General features: G+C 29.9%; 2 protein-coding genes across 2 annotated transcripts in view; one reads left to right on the top strand and one right to left on the bottom strand.

Annotated features, from left to right (window-relative positions):
• Mvk (Mevalonate kinase) overlaps positions 1-1,494 on the bottom strand; it is a 43,913-nt gene extending 42,419 nt beyond the window's left edge. Inside the window, exon 1 of the mRNA XM_035374818.2 lies at positions 1,249-1,494. Within this exon, the coding sequence (XP_035230709.1) occupies positions 1,249-1,317 (69 nt within the window). The 5' untranslated portion in view covers positions 1,318-1,494. The remainder of the gene's footprint in view (positions 1-1,248) is intronic.
• Positions 1,495-1,773: 279 nt separating this feature from the next.
• udt (protein undicht) overlaps positions 1,774-18,838 on the top strand; it is a 45,589-nt gene continuing 28,524 nt past the window's right edge. Inside the window, exons 1-8 of the mRNA XM_035374816.2 lie at positions 1,774-1,889; positions 5,709-5,892; positions 8,779-8,840; positions 10,764-10,853; positions 10,938-11,150; positions 14,079-14,182; positions 17,442-17,547; positions 17,636-17,852. Of these exons, the coding sequence (XP_035230707.1) occupies positions 1,823-1,889; positions 5,709-5,892; positions 8,779-8,840; positions 10,764-10,853; positions 10,938-11,150; positions 14,079-14,182; positions 17,442-17,547; positions 17,636-17,852 (1,043 nt within the window). The 5' untranslated portion in view covers positions 1,774-1,822. The remainder of the gene's footprint in view (positions 1,890-5,708; positions 5,893-8,778; positions 8,841-10,763; positions 10,854-10,937; positions 11,151-14,078; positions 14,183-17,441; positions 17,548-17,635; positions 17,853-18,838) is intronic.

Below are 18,838 nucleotides of genomic sequence, written 5' to 3'. Positions count from 1 at the left end.
AGAAAAATTTCACGAAAATACATGACAATTTTCTCAATCTTTAAACCCGGTAAAAAAAACATATATGAAATTACCTGATCGCGAAAAAGTAACGAACATTTCCACATATAAAATAAATAAAATATCCAAAAACTTTTACCTCTAAATCATCTGTTACATTATACACGTCACCAACGAATTCATACCGCAACCATTACAAATACTTAGTGTCAGATATTTAAATTATTTCCATGCACGTTTACTTCAACTAAAACGTATACCAAATTCCTACAAACATAAAATTCACAAAATAACTATCATTTAATTAAAATATAATTAAATTCAAAAACACTACTTAAATTATAAATGAGCACATACATTAAATTAATACATACACAAATACCCATTTCGAATTCACTTTAGTTACGGCCATGGGATCCAAAAATTCACGAACACTGTTTCACACAACACAGAATAAAGCCAAATACAAAATTTCCAGATTTTTTCCCGATTTCCCCCCTTTTCCGATTAAAGAACCGTAATTCGTCCATTAATATCACATGACATATCCCATGATCTCTCATTTCCCTCACACAAAATAATGCGTAATCGGAACTGAGTACTGCTCACATTATTACCAAAGTGCCAGGTAATAACCTTTATCGCCTCCAAAATGTCGCCAAACAACCAGTTACCATATTGTAAAGATCAACCAAATTAATTTTTCATGGATTGGTTTTGCACTTTATTTGCTTATGCTTCTGAATTTAAATGATATTGTAGATTAGTTCGAAAATTAAATCTTTTATATGTTTACACATTTTTTTAAATAATTTTTTGGCTTTAAATTTGCTTTTTTTAATTTCGGCTTTAAATTTGCTTTTTTACTTTTATATGTGTTTGTTAAAATTTAAATTTAATTAGTTTAAATTTACTATATACTATGTTTAACTGTATATTTTCTTTGAATGACCCGTTAACTACTCACCTTATATGTCCCGTTTTTACTGCTCATCATAAAGTCGCCAAAAGTAGCCAAATCCCGTGTGCACCGGATACTAGGATTAAACCGCAATTTCCAATCATTCGGACCCATTTTAAAACTACCGCATCAGAGTTGTAAAATACAGTACATCCATACGAACAGTACACACATAAAACAAACATAAATTGCAAAAATATTATCTCGAAATATAGGAATTTTAAACCTACTTACACTACTATAAAATCTACATTTTGCACAAAAATACGCAAAAAAAATTATCTTACTTTTCCATATACTACAGCATGTTCGCCATGCAATACAGTTTTGCCGGGCGCTGAGATTTCAATTTTCATTTTACACTATAAAAATGCACAATATTTTACAGTACAATTGAACAATTTAAATAAAATTGATATTACTTGCAGTATATTCCATAAATAATGAAAAAATATAAAAATCGATATTAATTTACTACTAAAACCAAAAAATCTTTTCTATTAAAGTTCCATACTATTTAAAAACACGTAATACAAAACAGAACACGAACGTCTCATTTTGAACCTACTAAGTCTTTTTGCTGTACGGTGAAAATCCTCAACGAAATTTATTTTACATTATTTGGTATGGATTTCATTCCAGTAGTATGAATTTATTTAACACTATTTGGTAATAGAATGAAAAATAAATCATATAAAAATTTTATTTGTAGCTAGAGAGAATTTTTAATCAGAAAAATTATGAGGAATGTTATTTTTGACATTAATATGACAAGAATACCAAATAAATGAAATATTTTTCCATAACGTTTTCGGAAGATGGCAACAGTAATCGAAATTTTGTTTTCGTTTTACGTTGAGAATGGTAAATAAAAGTGTGTTTCAGCAGTATTTACTAACAATTTTATCTGCAGTTTTATTATCTGCGGGTAAGTGATGATTCATAATATTTATAATATATAAGATTTTTCAAAATGGTAGGTCATCAGAGAACTATTAACTGTTTTATTTTTAAGGCATTTTAGAAGTGTATAAGACCGCACCCATTACTTACATTAGGGAATCACAAAATATTACTTTATGGTTAATAGGAACGTATTTTCAAAATTGCTAAAAGGAAAAATTAGAAAACACAAAATTTATATTAAATAATTTTTCATGTTAAAATTTCCCTTTTTGTATAAAAATACATACATAATTTCTCTATATTTTGCCAGGAGCATTGAAGGTATATTTCAGAGGAATTACTTTTAACTGCAAATAGCTGTGGATATGTTATTTATTATTGAAAATCCTTTAATTACGTAATAGTTCTTGACATAATTGAACTACATGAAATGTGAAATTAGGTAACTGAACAACCTTAGATTGAAAGATGTATTAAAAAGAAAAAACTAAATTACGTATTTTTGATTTTTTTCTCATTAACTTGTTAAATGGTTTGCGCAAATTGATAGTTTTCAAAGTAATAAAATCATTAATTAGATGATATTAAGAAGTGTAATATGTAATTTTATACATAAAATTATTGTAATCAATAATTAGAAATAATATAAATTGTACATAATTTTATTAATTAGATATGAAATTCTAATATCTTTGAAGCTTTCTGACACTAGTAATTTCCAAATTCTGTTTAATCACTTAATAATTATAAACTTACATATTAACAAACAAACAAACAAAAAATGCTAGTGATATAAAAAAAAGGAAAATATGAAAGGATTCGGTAAAAGTATATTTTTGGGTACCCCTTCGTGAAACTTGGCGATTTTTGGCGGTACATGGATACTAGCTTTCTGACACTAGTAATTTCCAAATTCTGTTTAATCACCTAATTATAAACTTGCATATTAACAAACAAACAAAGAATGCTTCCCAGAAAGATCACCCAGATGGAATAGTGAAACATGCGAGAGGATACTAGATGAATGTGCATTTAGACCAACATGAGAACATTTAAGTGAAAAAAATATATAATGTAATCCCATAAAAATATTTAATATTTTCAACCCTTTGATGGTTGCAAGGTTAAACAATTCTTACTTCCCAGATATGCTGCTGGTCATGATGGAAACAGATGGTGCATTTTTCCTCCATATGTGATTTGCTCCATAGGTGCCAAGGATGAAGCAGACCATACTGCAACCACCATAATAGAAGCTGCCAAATTTTTACAATTTGACAAATTCTGGAAAACATACATTTTTCATTCTGGCAACATATTATTATGTGCATGGTTCTTCAGCTACCATGCACGTAATAATTCTTTTGTTTTGACAAACAGAATGACTGCTTTTTTATGCCTTTTTTGTTGCATTTCAAGTTTCAGCAACTATAAAAAATTTTAATATTTTATTCATCTTTAATTTAACTTTAAATCTATGCTGGTCAAATTTCTCTGCAGTAGAAGAAATTGTGGTGTAGAAATTTTACCACAGTTTCTTCAGGAATATAGTACTTAGCCACACAATTGTTAAAGGGAACAAATGCTATGAATCTGTTCTTAAAGCACTTAAATTTTCACCAGAGCAAAAGAAAAGCTGGCCTGTAAGTAGATTTATTCATTGATTTTCATGATGAACATTTAATTAAAATATAAAATATATATGTAGTTAATATATGCGAGTAACAAATAATTTTTTTGGTAAAAATATATTTCAGACTATCCCTCTGCAAAAATTTGTGATTTTTTGGCGCCATTCCTGTTTACGTACAACGTCCTACCCAGTAAAGTTGCATCCAAAACATAATACGGTAAAACATAATTTAAACAAAAAATATGTAATCTCAATAAACTGCATTTTAAATCAAACAAGGAAATAACATAAGAATGGAAGTACATGTTATCTAATCCACACAGTACAAAAAGGAAATATCGACTTATTTAAAAATTTCTGTTTCTTCAATATCTGTGACACACAGAATTCCTTAACAGCATCGAAAAGCTATTTAAAATTATCTAAACTAGAATCTGTATACTGCTGTTGCCACATTAATTCGCAAAATTAAAAATGAAAAATATCCTCCATACTGCCGGACTGTCAGTAGCATTTTTTTCAAAAATCCCTTTTTATTATACCCCTTATACCTAACATAGTGTTGATATGAGCTCTGGTTTCAAAATCCTTAAATCTCACTGCGTAACTTAGCCGGAGGTGAATGAAGCTATTTAAATTTTTATTTACACACCAGTCAGTTTTTCCTTTCCCAGTCATTCCAAAGTGAACAGAAACTTCAGGTTAATCATAGCACCAGCGGGCATTTTACGGTGTAAAGCACAAAATAAGCAACATACTTCCTAACAAACATCCAACACATAAATAAGCCCTTAAAAATATTTTCCCATCAGTCAAATTAACCACAGTCATGCATTATAACCAATCATGTCATAATCGGGTTTCCATAAATTTGAACATAAAATACTCAGGTTGAATAAATGAAACAGCAATTTGGCGATAAATGAAATAACAATTTGGTGATAATTGAACCCTAAAATATTAACTAACCAATTTTTTATTGTCATCACTCTTTTTTTCTCTTAAAGCAGTTACAAAATATTCACCAGAACAAAAGAAAAACTGGTCTGTAAGTAGATTTATTCATTGATTTTCATGATGAGCATTTAATTAAAATATAAAATATGTATGTAATTAACATATGCGAGTAATAAATATTTTTGTCAGAACATCATTATTCTTTTTTTTTTCTATAAAAAATCGCCACACTGCACCAAGGTGGTTGCAGTAATACATAAGTAACAAATTTAGTCACGATAATAAATTTCTATAGTAAGATTAAATGTTGCAAATTATTTTTATGTTTCTTTTCCTCCTATTTTTATTTTGTCTAAATGCCAAAGAATAAGTTTATTAGAATACAATGATAAGTATTATTTTTCATTAAAAAATAATGCTTTTATATAAAGCAAGAAATTGAGTGATATCTGCTGGTTTTTATACTTCATGTTTTATGTATGGTTTACAGTTATAGTATATGGTAACTGTACAGCATTGATTTTGTAGTTACTGTGCATAATATTATGCAGTGCTTATGATGTGTACTATAGTGAGTATTTTCATGTACATATCTCTTCAATTACTGTAAACATTTCTGTGGATTATGTTATTTGGGTGTATTTTCTCAGATGCTGATGTATGCTGCATTGATATTTAAAAATGGATGTACAATTTTGATAAGTAACTTGTATGATGGTTACAGGCTCTAATTAAAGCAAAATTAGTCCAATATAATATAACTATTAAAATTTTTGGCATCTTTTTCTGACTTTACAGTAGATTTTAAATGAAATATTTGAAATTCAATCAATTATATGGTAGGATTTTCTAATATGATACATATATGAGGTTTTTTGGCCACACTTGTTTAATTTTGTCCAAGATTAATACATACTGGGATTAAGAAAATGAAGACCAGAATGTAGTGACATTGAAATTAAGTGTAAAGTACTTGTAAGTTCTGTTCTTCCCTATAAATAACAAAATACTGATATAGTAGCAAGACCTTAAGTTTTTACAACCAGAATTATTAGAGTCATATTATATGTCAAGGTTGATCATAATAATATATTGTAACCTAATGTAAAATAAATAAAATAAAATGCAGTAATAATAGGTAAATAATTTTGAAACATTTCTGTATCAGTTAAAAAAAATAATTTTTTTTTCTTTCTAATTTTAGTTACAAACAAGATAAAATATTTTTTTCTTCAACATGTCTTATTTTAGTGTTTGGCTATTATGGAGACGAGTCATGTTCTCTGCCTCAGACAATTCATGGAGAATGGTTCTCACGGGAAGATGGCTTGAATAATTTCATTACAGTTGATAGAAAAACTATTCAAGATAGAGGGAGTTGTGTGGACATATTGAATACAAATAATGATAATTTCACTATTCTGCTGAGAAATGAGTAAGTGTTAATATTTTATACAATGCAAAAACTTTTCCTTATTCAAATGTAACATAATAAAGTAGTCTTTTCCTTTAAAATATTTTAGATTGTAGAAACATTAGGTTATTTTCATGAGATGTGAAAAGTGTGTAATGCCCTTGCCGAGACGCGAACCTGAACCTCTTGAATATGCGCTGAGTATGCTATTGGTACACCATGAAGATATGCAGCAAGGAGGGAGAACATGTCAAATGAATTACAGTCAAAATTCGTTAATTTGGACACCCATAATAGGGAATGATCTATAATCCGGACCTCAAAGCTACAAACTTTCTGCACATGCGTCGCGTTGACGCATGCGCTTAAGACCTTTACGGCTGCGAATTTGCGTGTGCGCGTGTGCAAAATACGTTTATGAATGCGCGTTTAATGTATAACGGACGGTGTAAGCTAAGCTAAAATTATCTAATTATCTATTTCAGTTAATGTTGCAGATTGTGTTGTTCCTTAATCTTTGAATTGGATCCGGCTTATTATTTTTTGCAGACTGTTAGAGCAATTTTATAAAAGTAAGCTTGAACTTTCGATTATGTCAAATAGAATTTCCGATATATGTTTACTAATATGTAAAGGATCTACAAAGCGAAAGTATGTTTCGGAGTCCATTAAACAAAAAGTGGAATTGTTGCAAAAAATGGATAAAGGCATATCCTTTGTTTATCTAAACTTTATCTTTAACGCCGCACGGGCGTGCAATGAATTGGAAGTTGATATGTCAGCACTATCCTTATCTTCAGGGCAGATGTTTTTATTTGGCTTATAATTGCTTACTAAATGTAGTATTGCATATTGATGTACTCTGTCTTTGATATGATTTAAATCAAATGCCTCGTCATTATAATTCGATTCGGATAGGGAAGAAAGTGACAGAGGTTATTGAAAACGAAAAAATTTCGATTGACAAATTAGTTGGTAGACACAGCAATTATAGGAGTTGAACAGCAGAACTTTGTAACTGAACAAGAAATTATGTCTGTTTATAGAATTAAAGAGAATGTATTATCACATAAAAAACGAAACAACTTACATTGAAAGAAATGTTTAATAAAGTAAACAAATAAATATTAAGCTTTTTTTTTTTGTAAATTTTGATACCCTTTAGATCATAATTGATCTTTATTTCATAAATTACGGTTTCATATTTTTAATTTTATAATTTCTGCATGCCATCTTACCAGATTTCAACTGATGATCTGTAATCCGGAAAAATCGATAATCCGGAATTGCCGAAGTCCCGACGAGTCCGGATTAATGACTTTTGACTGTATTAACACAACTACCTCGGCGCACAATATTATATACAGTGGAACCTCGAGATACGAGTTTAATTCGTTCCAGCATTGAGCCCGTATATTGAATTTCTCATATCTAGAAACAAACTTCCCCATGGAAATCCAGTTAATCCATTTTGCACCCCAAAATATCAACATAAAAATCAATTTTCTAATAAATAACACTGGTAAATAATATAACCTTAGTTTACCTTTATGATAGCTTCTGACACTGACCTTTTAACTGCTTCTTGTTAATCTACACCAACAACAGCTTCTCAACATGTTCTTGGAGTTTTGGACAGTGCCTGGAAGTAGCGATAACTCTTTTGATTACATCACGTTTCTGAATTTCTTCCTGCTTTTCCAGAATAATGCAGATCTTCGATGTTGAAAGGCCGTTAAGTCTTCGCCAATTCCGTCACTCTTACACCACTCTTATGTTTATCTATGATTTCTTTCTTAATTTCAACAGTCATGGCTTCCTTATTTTTCTTTGCAGTACTATCTGAGACAACAATCTTCTTGGGAGGCATCGTAAAATAAATATTTTCATGTTAAATGTACTAAACAACTGACATACAAACGCACAAACACATAGATAAAAAAACACCGAGTGATCTGATGGGGAAATTCCCCGAGCTGAGCCGGATCTGAGAAAGGTGCCACATACCAACTGCCTGGCTCATTGCTCGTTACTCGAGTCAATGCTCAAATTTAGAGACAAATTTTTCGCTCATACTTTCCTTGCATCTCGAATTTCTCGTATATAGAGGTGCTCGTATCTCGAGGTTCCACTGTACATAAATATTATTTCATGTATATTTTAATTCATTAGAATTAAAATACACAATTATATGTATTTTTCCTGCATTTCAATCAATAAACCTACTTGCAAGCTGGTTTTTATTTCTTTTGTTCATGTGGAAAAGTCAGGGTGATCCTGTTAACAGCAGATTCAAAGGAATTGCTCCCTTTAGCTATTTTGCAGAAAGTACTGTAGTCCTGTAGAAATTTTACCAAAGTTTCTTCCATTGCTGGCAAACTTCACAAGTGCATTATTTTAAAATGGAGTGAAGACAAAAAGTATCATAGTTTGCCTGTAAAAACCATTGGAATACAGCAAAAATAGTGCTTATGAAAACATTGATATTGCTTGACTGAAGAATTGTTATGAGCATGATTGCCTGAAGAATTACTATGCAGGTTGGTTACCAGAGTTTGCCATATTCTAAGAATTTGGTGACTTCTATTGAGGTAATTGCACTAACACATAAGTAATAAAAAATATGCGTTGGGGAAAAAAAAAAAAAGAAAACACTAATGATAATCAAATTTGCGAGTGGAAATGGTGCCTTTGGTGGAATTTAGTGCTTGTCTGCTGCGATTGCATGCATACCTGGGTAGCCACATAAATACATTTTACTAAAGTCGTGTGTTTTCGGGACATAACATGTTGCTTTATGAACTTTTAAGGTGTGTGGATAATCAGAAAGTACCATATTCTTTAATGAGCTATAGTTTTCATTTGTTTCAGTTTGTTGAAGTAATATACCTTTCATATTTTTTTCAGTGCCTGCTATCATTGCATTCGAATATTAGTAAGAACTTTGAATGTTTTGGAAAAGACTGAAAGTATGTGGATTTTAATTATTTTTGTGTTTAGTGTTTGCACACTTTTTTTAATGAGCTTAATAAATAACAGAGTTTAAAATAAAGCTTTGAAAATATATTCTGAAAACTTAAAGAAAGTTTAGTAATGTTAAAGTTTATTCAAATGATTAAATTATTCTTTGTTTGTGTTTGTTCATTTGTATTCATTTGCATATTCAGTGTGTAATATATATTGAATATTTTGTACTGTATATTAAAGCAGTTTCATGAAAATCAGTTAAGTATCAAGTTTTAGCGAAAGTTTCCTGCCTCCACAAATATAATATGTGCAAACAGTTTGCATTGGCTTGTTTAATCATATTTTGTCAAACAATGTTTGGTATTTGAAAGAAAGAGACTTGCTTTAGAACACTGTGTTGTGAAATTTGTAAAAAAATATCATTGTCATTAAGTACAAGGTATCTGAAATGGAACTATTATGCTACCAGATAAGAACCATCATTTACTTCCAGTTCTGTTGCGAAAAGCCAGCTACAGAATGTTGCCAAATCTTATGTATAGCTTTAGGTACTAATGTTGTATTATATGACACTATGAAAGTTTGATACTGAAAGTTCAAAAACAAGGACTATGACATTTAAGAAACAGAGCACTCTGGCCGCTTACTGATGTTGATGAGGTCCACCTGTGAGAACTTGTGGAAGAAGATTAGTATGCAAGTACCCAAGAGCTTGTTAAGGAGTTACACGTTAGTGCTGTGTCCATTAGTCATGCTGTGCATCGTATAAACTTGATGTACAAGTTCAGTCTTTGGGTGCCACATGAGCTAACTACAGCAGATAAGGACAGATATGTTCGAGCCTGCACTAATCTGCTTGAATATCAATGCATGGCCACTTGTGATGAAAAGTGGATTTACTTTAACAACACAGACCGAAAAGAGTGGTGGTCTGCACCCGGTGAGCCCTTCGGCAGGGTCGCAAAGAGCAATTTGACTAACAAAAGGATCTGGCTTTGTATCTGGTGGGAATGCTATGGTATTATCCACAAAGAGTGTCTGGAAAATGGTAAAACCCTCGACAGTAAGGTGTACAGCAAGATGCTAGTTCATGTTGACACTGCAGTCAAGGAAAAACATCGAACTGTTTTCCAGTGCAAAAAAGGTAATGTTCCATCAAGATAATGCAAGACTACATATGTCTGCATTCATTGGCTGGACTTTGTAATAGATTTGAATGGTATTCTTTGCCACACCTACCATATAGTTCCGACATTGCTCCTTCGGACTTCTACCTTTTTTTCTCACCTGCAGCTACATCTGGCAGGTGCTATCTTCCATTTTGCACAGGATGTCCGAAATAACATTGATCTGTTTTTGGACTTGCAGCCACCAAGTTTGTGACCTGAAGGAATTGAAAACATAATAAAACATTGGCATAAAGTCATAGATTTTGGTGGTTATTACTACCCACTCTAAAGATACCGCTTTCATTTTTTTTTTCTAACTTTATTAAGAATGTGTTTTGGCGGAAAACTTTCATTACAACCAGATATTTTCAGATTCGTATGTACTATTACTAATGCGAGTAGCTTTAGTGGAAAAAATTGATTAAGAACTAGTGAAATTCTACAAATGAGTGCTTTGTGTTTGTGAAATCTTACTATACTTTCTATACTGTGCATTTGAATATTGAATTGAAAATATTATAAAAATTTTTGCTATTGTTAAAGCAAGAAAAATAACATTTTTAGAATATTAGAATTTAAATTTTATTTAAAAAACACATATAATGTTTTAAATTACTTCACTACACTTTGAACATGACTTTGAGCATTTTTGGTGTGCATTGAGAAAAGTAGCTATCTCAGGAACTGCCCTCCCCAAAAAAATCTTTTTAAAATTAAGTTATTTTTGTCTTTATACAAAATTTAAGTTTGTTTCAGCTGGTTGCATAAATCCTGAAGGAGGCAAACCTTCACTTTGGTCTGTTTGCAAGTTTTTAGATCCTAATAAAGAACTTATTACATGGTTCTGTAAGTACTTTTTTCGAAGTTATAATTTTTTTATGGTGTACTAATTTTTCAGAGCATAATTATTTATGTTTGTTTTCATTTCAGCAAAGAATCCGACATTGAAAAACTGCCGATCTAGTTTAGAAGGTGTATGGAAATTTGCATATCAAAATCAGTTCTTATTTACCGGTGAATGTAAGCATCCTGAAGCAAATATTACTGCTTGCCAAACTCCTGGAAGTCAGTTTTATATAGAAAATCAACAGTATATTATGAATTATCGGCATTGTGAAGGAGTTGCAGAGACTCAAGATGCTGGTAATGTTAAAATAATTGTAATTACTTATTTGAGTTGAATTGCATTTACTTGAATATATATAATATAAGAAGTAAATAATATTAGTTATTCACTTCTTATATTATATATTATTAGTGAATAATATCAGTTATTTTAAATTTGTGTATAATTTATGTGTACTGATTATTTTTAACCAAAAAGGGCTATTGGTCTCGAAACATGATTTTTGTTGATTCGCTTTAAATATCATCCTCAGTAAATGTGTTGTTTCATTTATCATTTGAGTTACCATAATCTTTCAAGTTTAATATGTCTGTAACTGATTAACAGACTATTTAAAAGTAAAATGCAGCTCTTAATAACATTTTTAAATTTTTGATCTGATTGATTTAAATAAAAATTCATTTAATTCAGAATATATCTAATTAAAAAAGTTTAATATTTTTATAGAATTGCAGATTTTTTATAGACTGTATAGAATTATATATTTTAGTAAACAGAAAATATATGATGTTTCCATGTTAGTCCAAATGTGTTTTCATCTAGTATCCTATAAAATGTCTCACTATTCCATCTAGGCCATTATTTCTGTTATTTCTACTAATAAAAATATTAAATTTTAAAAGAACAGTTTTGGGCAACCATTAAAACCTGAACTCTTTCAGAATTTGTTTTCTGCCACTGATGAACAAACTAAGCTATTTAAAAGCAATAGATGCATAGTAATTTTTTCATTGTTCAAAATAAAGAAACTTAACCCTTTTTTACACAAAGCCTGGTGTATCTTGCCTTTCTCCTCGATTACTTGGGAGTTGACTGTACTTTTGTGGCTGAATATTAAAGGCCAAAAAACACTGGTAGTTAGTCTTAGATTTTATTTTGGATAGTTGAGCTGGCTGGTTGCCTGAAATTTTCATTCCTCCCTCATTTGTAATTTGAATAATATGAGTTCCTTTAGAAAGATTACACAGAATCTGAGTTTGCTATAATTGAGTAGTCCATTCTATAGTCATTACAAATCTAAGATTTATAAACTACAGTCAGTATTCTTTGTTTATCATCATGGAATTTTTTTTATTTTTGATGTTTTATATTATAATGTTTAATTAATTTACATTAATTCTTATTTTAAAGTATTATAATATTCTCTCCAAAGCACATTTGCAGTCTTTTTTAGTAAGGTGAAAGAAATTACATAGTTTGATTTCACTGCAACCACCTTAGCCAGGTTGGTGATTTTCTACAGATGAAAATGTAGAAGTTACTTATCAGGTGCAAGTTAGCGTGGTTTTTGTGTCTTTTTCTTAGAAAGATTCCAAGACTATTGATATTTATTGTAAGTTTGTAAACATTATTAACATATGAAAAGAAAAAGAAAGCATATTTTAATAATTTAAAATACAAATTTGAATTACTAAATAAGGATACATGATACATTGCAAAAATAAAACACATTTTTTTTCAAATCTTTCTGCAATTTTTTTGTGAGTACACAGCAAATTGTTTTCACTGGAAAAAAAAAAAAAAGTTAAGAGAACTGCGGAGACTCGGCGTCATGCAAATCTCGGCAACAGTGGCTATCTAAAGAATGCATTTTGTCCTTGTTCCCTTTAAAAATGTTTCAGGAAAATACTTTGTGTCTGCAGAAATTTTACTGCAGTTTCTTCCATTGCTGGCAAATTCCACAAACTCATATTTTAAAACTATGTTTGAGGAAAAAAGGTATCACAATTTGTTTATAAAAAACATTGGAACATGGAATACAGCAAAAAGAATGCGTACGAAAATGGAATCATTGCTTTGACTGAATGATTGTTATGAGCATGGTTGCCGGAAAAATAGTTATGCGCATGGTTGCCAGGTTTAGCATTTTTTGAAAACTTGGCGACGTTTATTGAAGTGGTTGCATTAATATGTAAATACCATTTTTGTTTTAATAAAAGTTCAATATGCTGAATTCAGAACAAAGAAAAATTAAATTTACTTCATTTAAAGTATTTTTTAATTATAATCTTTATGTAAATCATGGAATTTAGTTAATAAAAAATATTAAAATAAAAGTTCTGAAGGGTTCTTTCTGATTATCTGCCCACCTCCTTCACAAAAAATCATCAATTTGTCATCATCAATCAAATATGTGAATTATCAAAAAATGTTTGTTTGGCAATCATGACTCATAGGTTCTCTTCTGTTCATAAATAATAAGAGGAAGAATTGTTTTATATAAAACAAGAAATTTTGTGAGATAAATAAAAAATCTTTATGGCCAGTATTATGTTTTTGTAGCTAATGGATATCTTCAGCTAATGTTTTCAAAATTTGTGCAAAATTGTGTTATTGCCAGTGTGTACTTAAACATATATATGGTATGTATGTGTGTGTGTGTTGGCTAAAATGTATGCCAAAAACACATGAATTGTACTGAATGTTGAAACTGAGGTGTGTGGATGAACAGAATGTAACTTCAGAAGTTTTAGGAATTAATAAATAAAAATCAACTTTCCAAAAAAGTAATTGTGCGGATTTTCCTCTCCATCACAGTTCTATTTTTAATTCAAAATCGGAAGTAATTTGTTTTCATCTAGACTTTTTTTAAGTTAGAATGTAAACTAGTAATATCATTTATAATATGCTGACAATGATTTATGCTCAATATTAGTAAAGTGTATTATAGATTTTAAACATTAGATAAAAATTTCATGTACTGAAGTATTTATTTTCTCTGCCTTTATTTAACCCCAAATGGTATGGTGGGTAGTGAAAGCTAATTACCACTAGATTCAAATCCTGAATAAGGCTAAATGTTTGTAAAAGAGGGGCACTCAAAATCCATGAATATGAAAGTCTTAATTAATAGATTAATGGTAAAAGAGGATTACAAGAATTTTAGAATGTCTTATTTTTATACTTGCTATAAATCGTTTGTAATTTATTATATACTTTTTCAGAGGTGCAGTACAAATGCTTAGGAGATTGGTATATTGGAAAAAATCATTTCTGGGCAGTTTTAAATGCACGGGAATCTAGAATAGAAGAAGCTTACCGTTGCTTTGTAAGTATTAAATATTTATTTAAAAATTTAGTTAGCTGTTATATTAACTTTTTTCCCCCTGTAGTAGATAATTATTTGAATCTTCCTTTTTCCCCCCTTTTAACTTTTTTGGAGGAAAGTTAATTTATTTTCATGTATGTATTTAGTTAGATTCTGTGTGGAAACCTTTGCCATCAGAATTGTTTATCTCAGTTATTTTCATTTGCACATATTATGGATTGATTTTTTTAAAAATCAGATTATGCAGAAAATCTATTTAATTACAGCGATGTTTTTCTTTTTGGGGGGGGGAAGCTGCTGAGATTTAGATGGTTTGAAATCCTAAAATAACTATTTGCCTATTAGTGTCAAAATTTCAAGAAATACCTTAAATATTAAAAATAAGATTATTCATGTTTTTCTATATGAATTATTTAATACTTATTAAGAAATTATTTAATACTTATTAAGAGCCATGCAGCTAAAGGGGGTCAGCTCTCATAATCTAAGCAGAGACTCCCACTTTCAACTATATTTCTGCCAGCCTGATTTACAACTTATTTGTTTTAACTTTCTGATAGTCTCACAATAGCTGTGCAGCTTATTATTTCATTATTTGTACACTGAAACCTGATTTCTGGAATCTGAAATTATTTGAATTTTCTCTAGATTGATTTTTCTGTAGGTTTGTGAAAAAATACCAATACTTTCATACTTTCATTATTGAGATTTTATGGTGATTTATGGATTTTATGGTGATTTATGATTTTATGGAGATTTTATGGTGGTATTTCCATTATGCATGTGAGACTAGACGTGTCTGAAAACATGTTTCAGTTCCCCAATAAGCATCAAGTGTTTCTGTGACTCATCATATTACCAGTTAGCACAATACAAGATCAAGGCTGTTCTTATTAGTTCTGTTTGTTAAAAAGTATTTGTTTTACATGCTTTGAAAAATGTTTTAAGAATTTGTAAGCTTTTGCCTTGATTATGTTGTGGAAAAAGTATAGCACATTTATACTTTTCAAATATCAGATACATGTAACTTGTATTGTTTCATTAAGGAAATGTGCATCATTTTTCATTGCAGTTTTTCAATTTCCTTTGGTGACACAATTAGTATTCTTAAACATATTTATTATTTTTTTAAATACATTTTTATGGCTGAGGAAATCCTGTTGATTTTTAAAAAGTCAGGGTTTCTGCAATTGGTAAGTTGGCACCATTGCACCCCAAAACATGAATAATTAACCGAAGGAATAAATGAAGTTGTTTCATCTAATATGTACACCTTATACACACAAAAAAAGGGACAGTTCTATATCTCCCATTCTTCTCGACCGATTGTTGAAATTTAACTTGCGTTTCCCTTGTCTCGAAAGCGTAACTTGGGAAATATGCTAAATTTTATATAGCATTGTTCTGACACAGGTATTTTGATACAAAATTGAACTTTTTCTGAAATAACATACCAATTTCTCTCCATATTTCGATTCTACAACTAAAATTATGCCCAAGTGCCAAGTTTGGTAAAAATCGCATGAGCTAGTTTTTAAGAAATTAGCTCTGAAAATTTTAGCACCTCCATTTTAATTGAATTTTGTATATTTTTATTAATCTCTCTTTTATTATTAAACTTATTTGATTCTTCCTTTCACATTTCGAACTTCAGGTTCATTCCAAATTTGCCCATTTTTATGATTTATTTTTAAAATTCGTATTTTAAAATAATTTTATAAATTTTTCAAAAAACATTTTGAATTATTACCTATAAAATTTTAGCATCATCTTAACGTAGATGTATTTCTCAGCATACCTGCAAATAATTAGAGTTTATTATTCAAAATTTCGTGAGATGTACGTGAATTTACATACTAGTGCATGACAAATTTCAAATAATGTTAATAATAAGGCCAAATGTGGTTTATGTGCTTTGTTAAAATTATTTGAAAGTATGAATGATGATGTTTTTTTCCATGCATGTACAACGAAAAAAGTGAAAGGAAAATAGGTTATTATAAATTGAAAAGTTCGCCAAGTGAATTATTCTTGACGCAAACTTAAAAGAAAAGTGCCAAGATAAATTTTTAAAATACTGCATTTCCCACCAAATATTACAAAATTTCATATCCGAGCATAATTTGAGTTGTAGAATCGAAATGTGGAAAAAAATTGGCATGTTATTTCAGAGAAAGTTTGATTTTTGTGTCAAAATACCTGTGTTAGAATAATGCTATATATAAATCTAATATATATCCTAAATCCCGCTTTGGAGACATGGAAAACACAAGTTAAATTTCGACAAATCAGTCCAGTAGGACGGGAGATATAGAACTGTCCCCTTTTTTTTTGTGCAAAGTGTTCAATATAGCACATTTTATTTGTGAATATATCCAGAATTTTTATCAGATGCTTCTAAAGGTATAAATAATTACTTTATAATCCACTCACGAAGTTATTAAAAACATGGGGGAGTACGACTATCTAATCGAACAGCCACACATAAATGGCCCAGAACTATATATTATAATATTGGATGGTAGTTTTTGTATATATTTTATTATTTTAAACTATTTAATCTAGATTTTGTTTCATCTTTATCATCATTTTCATCTTATTATTTACTTTGCCCGGTACCAAGGCTACTGACTTTATCATAATTAAATTCGTATATCATGTGACAGTCTACTTTCCTATGAGTATTAAGATCTAGGTACTTTCACCTCAGACGAAAGCAAAAAAAATTGTATATATTATTTTCTTATTCTTCTCTTGTATATATTATTTTCTATTTTTACTGTACGATACTGTGTCAAATCTCCGATAATGTGTAAAAGATATGCCATTGCGAAAAGATATGTCAAAGTTATGCCTGACGATATCTAATTGCTATTATTGCTTATCCAGAGAAGACTTCACCCATGACCGATAGATGGCGCTACGCCTGATCAACTTCTTCACTACTGAGGACTTTGCACTTTTATTACAAGTGCACAGGATTTTCCCATTTTTATGGAATTTAACGAACTTTTACAGATCCTTAGGGTAATGATAAACATGTAGTGGTAAAGGCCTTTGGGTCAAACACCACTAAACGAATAATGATGTCCGATAATTTATTATGAGTTTGAATCTGTTCTGTAGCAGTGATGATATATTTTTTCCTATCTGAATAAAAGAAAGCTTTGAACATGTCACATTTTAATGCTTTTATCTGTGTTCATATTTTTATATTCTTTTTTTTTCTCTTAATGCTAATTTTTGTAATATACTTTAGCTTGCAAATAGAGATGATGATTACTACATATCAGTTTCCATAACAGCTGAGTGCAATACATTAAAAACTGCACAAGGGGGACCAGAAAGATTGCATTTAACTCCTGGTAAGATAATTTAAATAAAATGATTATGATTTTCTTTCCCTCCGTCTAATCATATTTTTATAAGCCATTTTGTTTATTTTTTTTTTAGTTAAGGCTGAATATGTTGAACCCCGTTGCAAGTTCTACGACAATTTTACGGGTGTATGGATCAATACTGCTAATTTTGATGCTGAAGTTACAATCAATGGCACACATATAGTTGAGCGTTGGAAGCCTGATACAGGTAGAGAGAAAGTACAAGTTTATATATGTCATGAAAGACGAGATTCACGTTTTGTTTTAGCCAGGATGGGCATTAATGGATGGTAATGTGTATTTGTGGTTTCTATAAATTTTACTTTTTGTATAAGATGTGTTACAATTGCCTCTTATTAATGTAGATAAAAATTATGGAAATTTGCCGTAATTAAAATTGAGTAGTTAATTTTGCAATTATTAATTAATAATGCAATTTTTTTCTCTTTTGTTTGAAGAAAGAAATTTTTAATTGCAATATTCTTTGTCAAATGATATTTATAATTGTGAAATTCTAAAAATATTGCATACTTAAATTTGTCTTTTATTCTTATTCTGTCTTATTAAAATTCACCCATTAATAGTTGAGAGGTTAAGACAAGTGAATGCTGGTTGTTCGACATAGGTCGAATCCTGGGAACAGACTAGCTGCATGAATTTTTTTTATAATTTTTCCCATATGTAATGTAAATGCATACCAGTTTTGCCTAGAAAGTCCTCCTTGAAGGCTCCTTTCAGTTGGGTCAATAGCTGTTGTGTGCTTTGCTGTATTCAGTTAAACAAAAAAACAAACAAATTTTCTGTTAATTCATATCATAATTCATTTATTTTATTTATAAGTAAATTGGTTTTGTTCTAAAATTTTCTTTTTTAAACTTATTGCTGAGAAATGGAATATTGAATGAAGTTTTGATGTTTTTAGCGTTTTTCCATTGCTTTTTTTCTTCCATACCATTTCTATCCATGTTGATCCGGCCCCAATAGTTTTAAAAGTTGAATAAGCTGTTAAGCTTTATTTTGTGCCTATTCATGAATTTATGATTAAAGTTAAATTTGCAGGTCAATGTTTTTCAAAATATTTAGGGATACAATCGTTATAATGATATCACCTAGTATGGATGGAAGAAAGTTTAAAAACGTAGAAGCTTTCAGATAAATACTGCTGAGAAGGTAAATGTTTTAGAATATGAAAATTTTGCTTTTATTGCCGCCCAGATGGCATAGTGTTTAGGGAAGCCAACTGCGATGCTGAAGGGTCCGGGTTTGAATCCAGGGT

The sequence above is a fragment of the Stegodyphus dumicola genome, chromosome 1, assembly GCF_044657685.1.
Source record: "Stegodyphus dumicola isolate Sdum_Otavi_A_Nest chromosome 1, ASM4465768v1".
Classification (NCBI taxonomy): domain Eukaryota; kingdom Metazoa; phylum Arthropoda; class Arachnida; order Araneae; family Eresidae; genus Stegodyphus; species Stegodyphus dumicola.
This window is presented reverse-complemented; position numbering and strand designations above follow the sequence as displayed.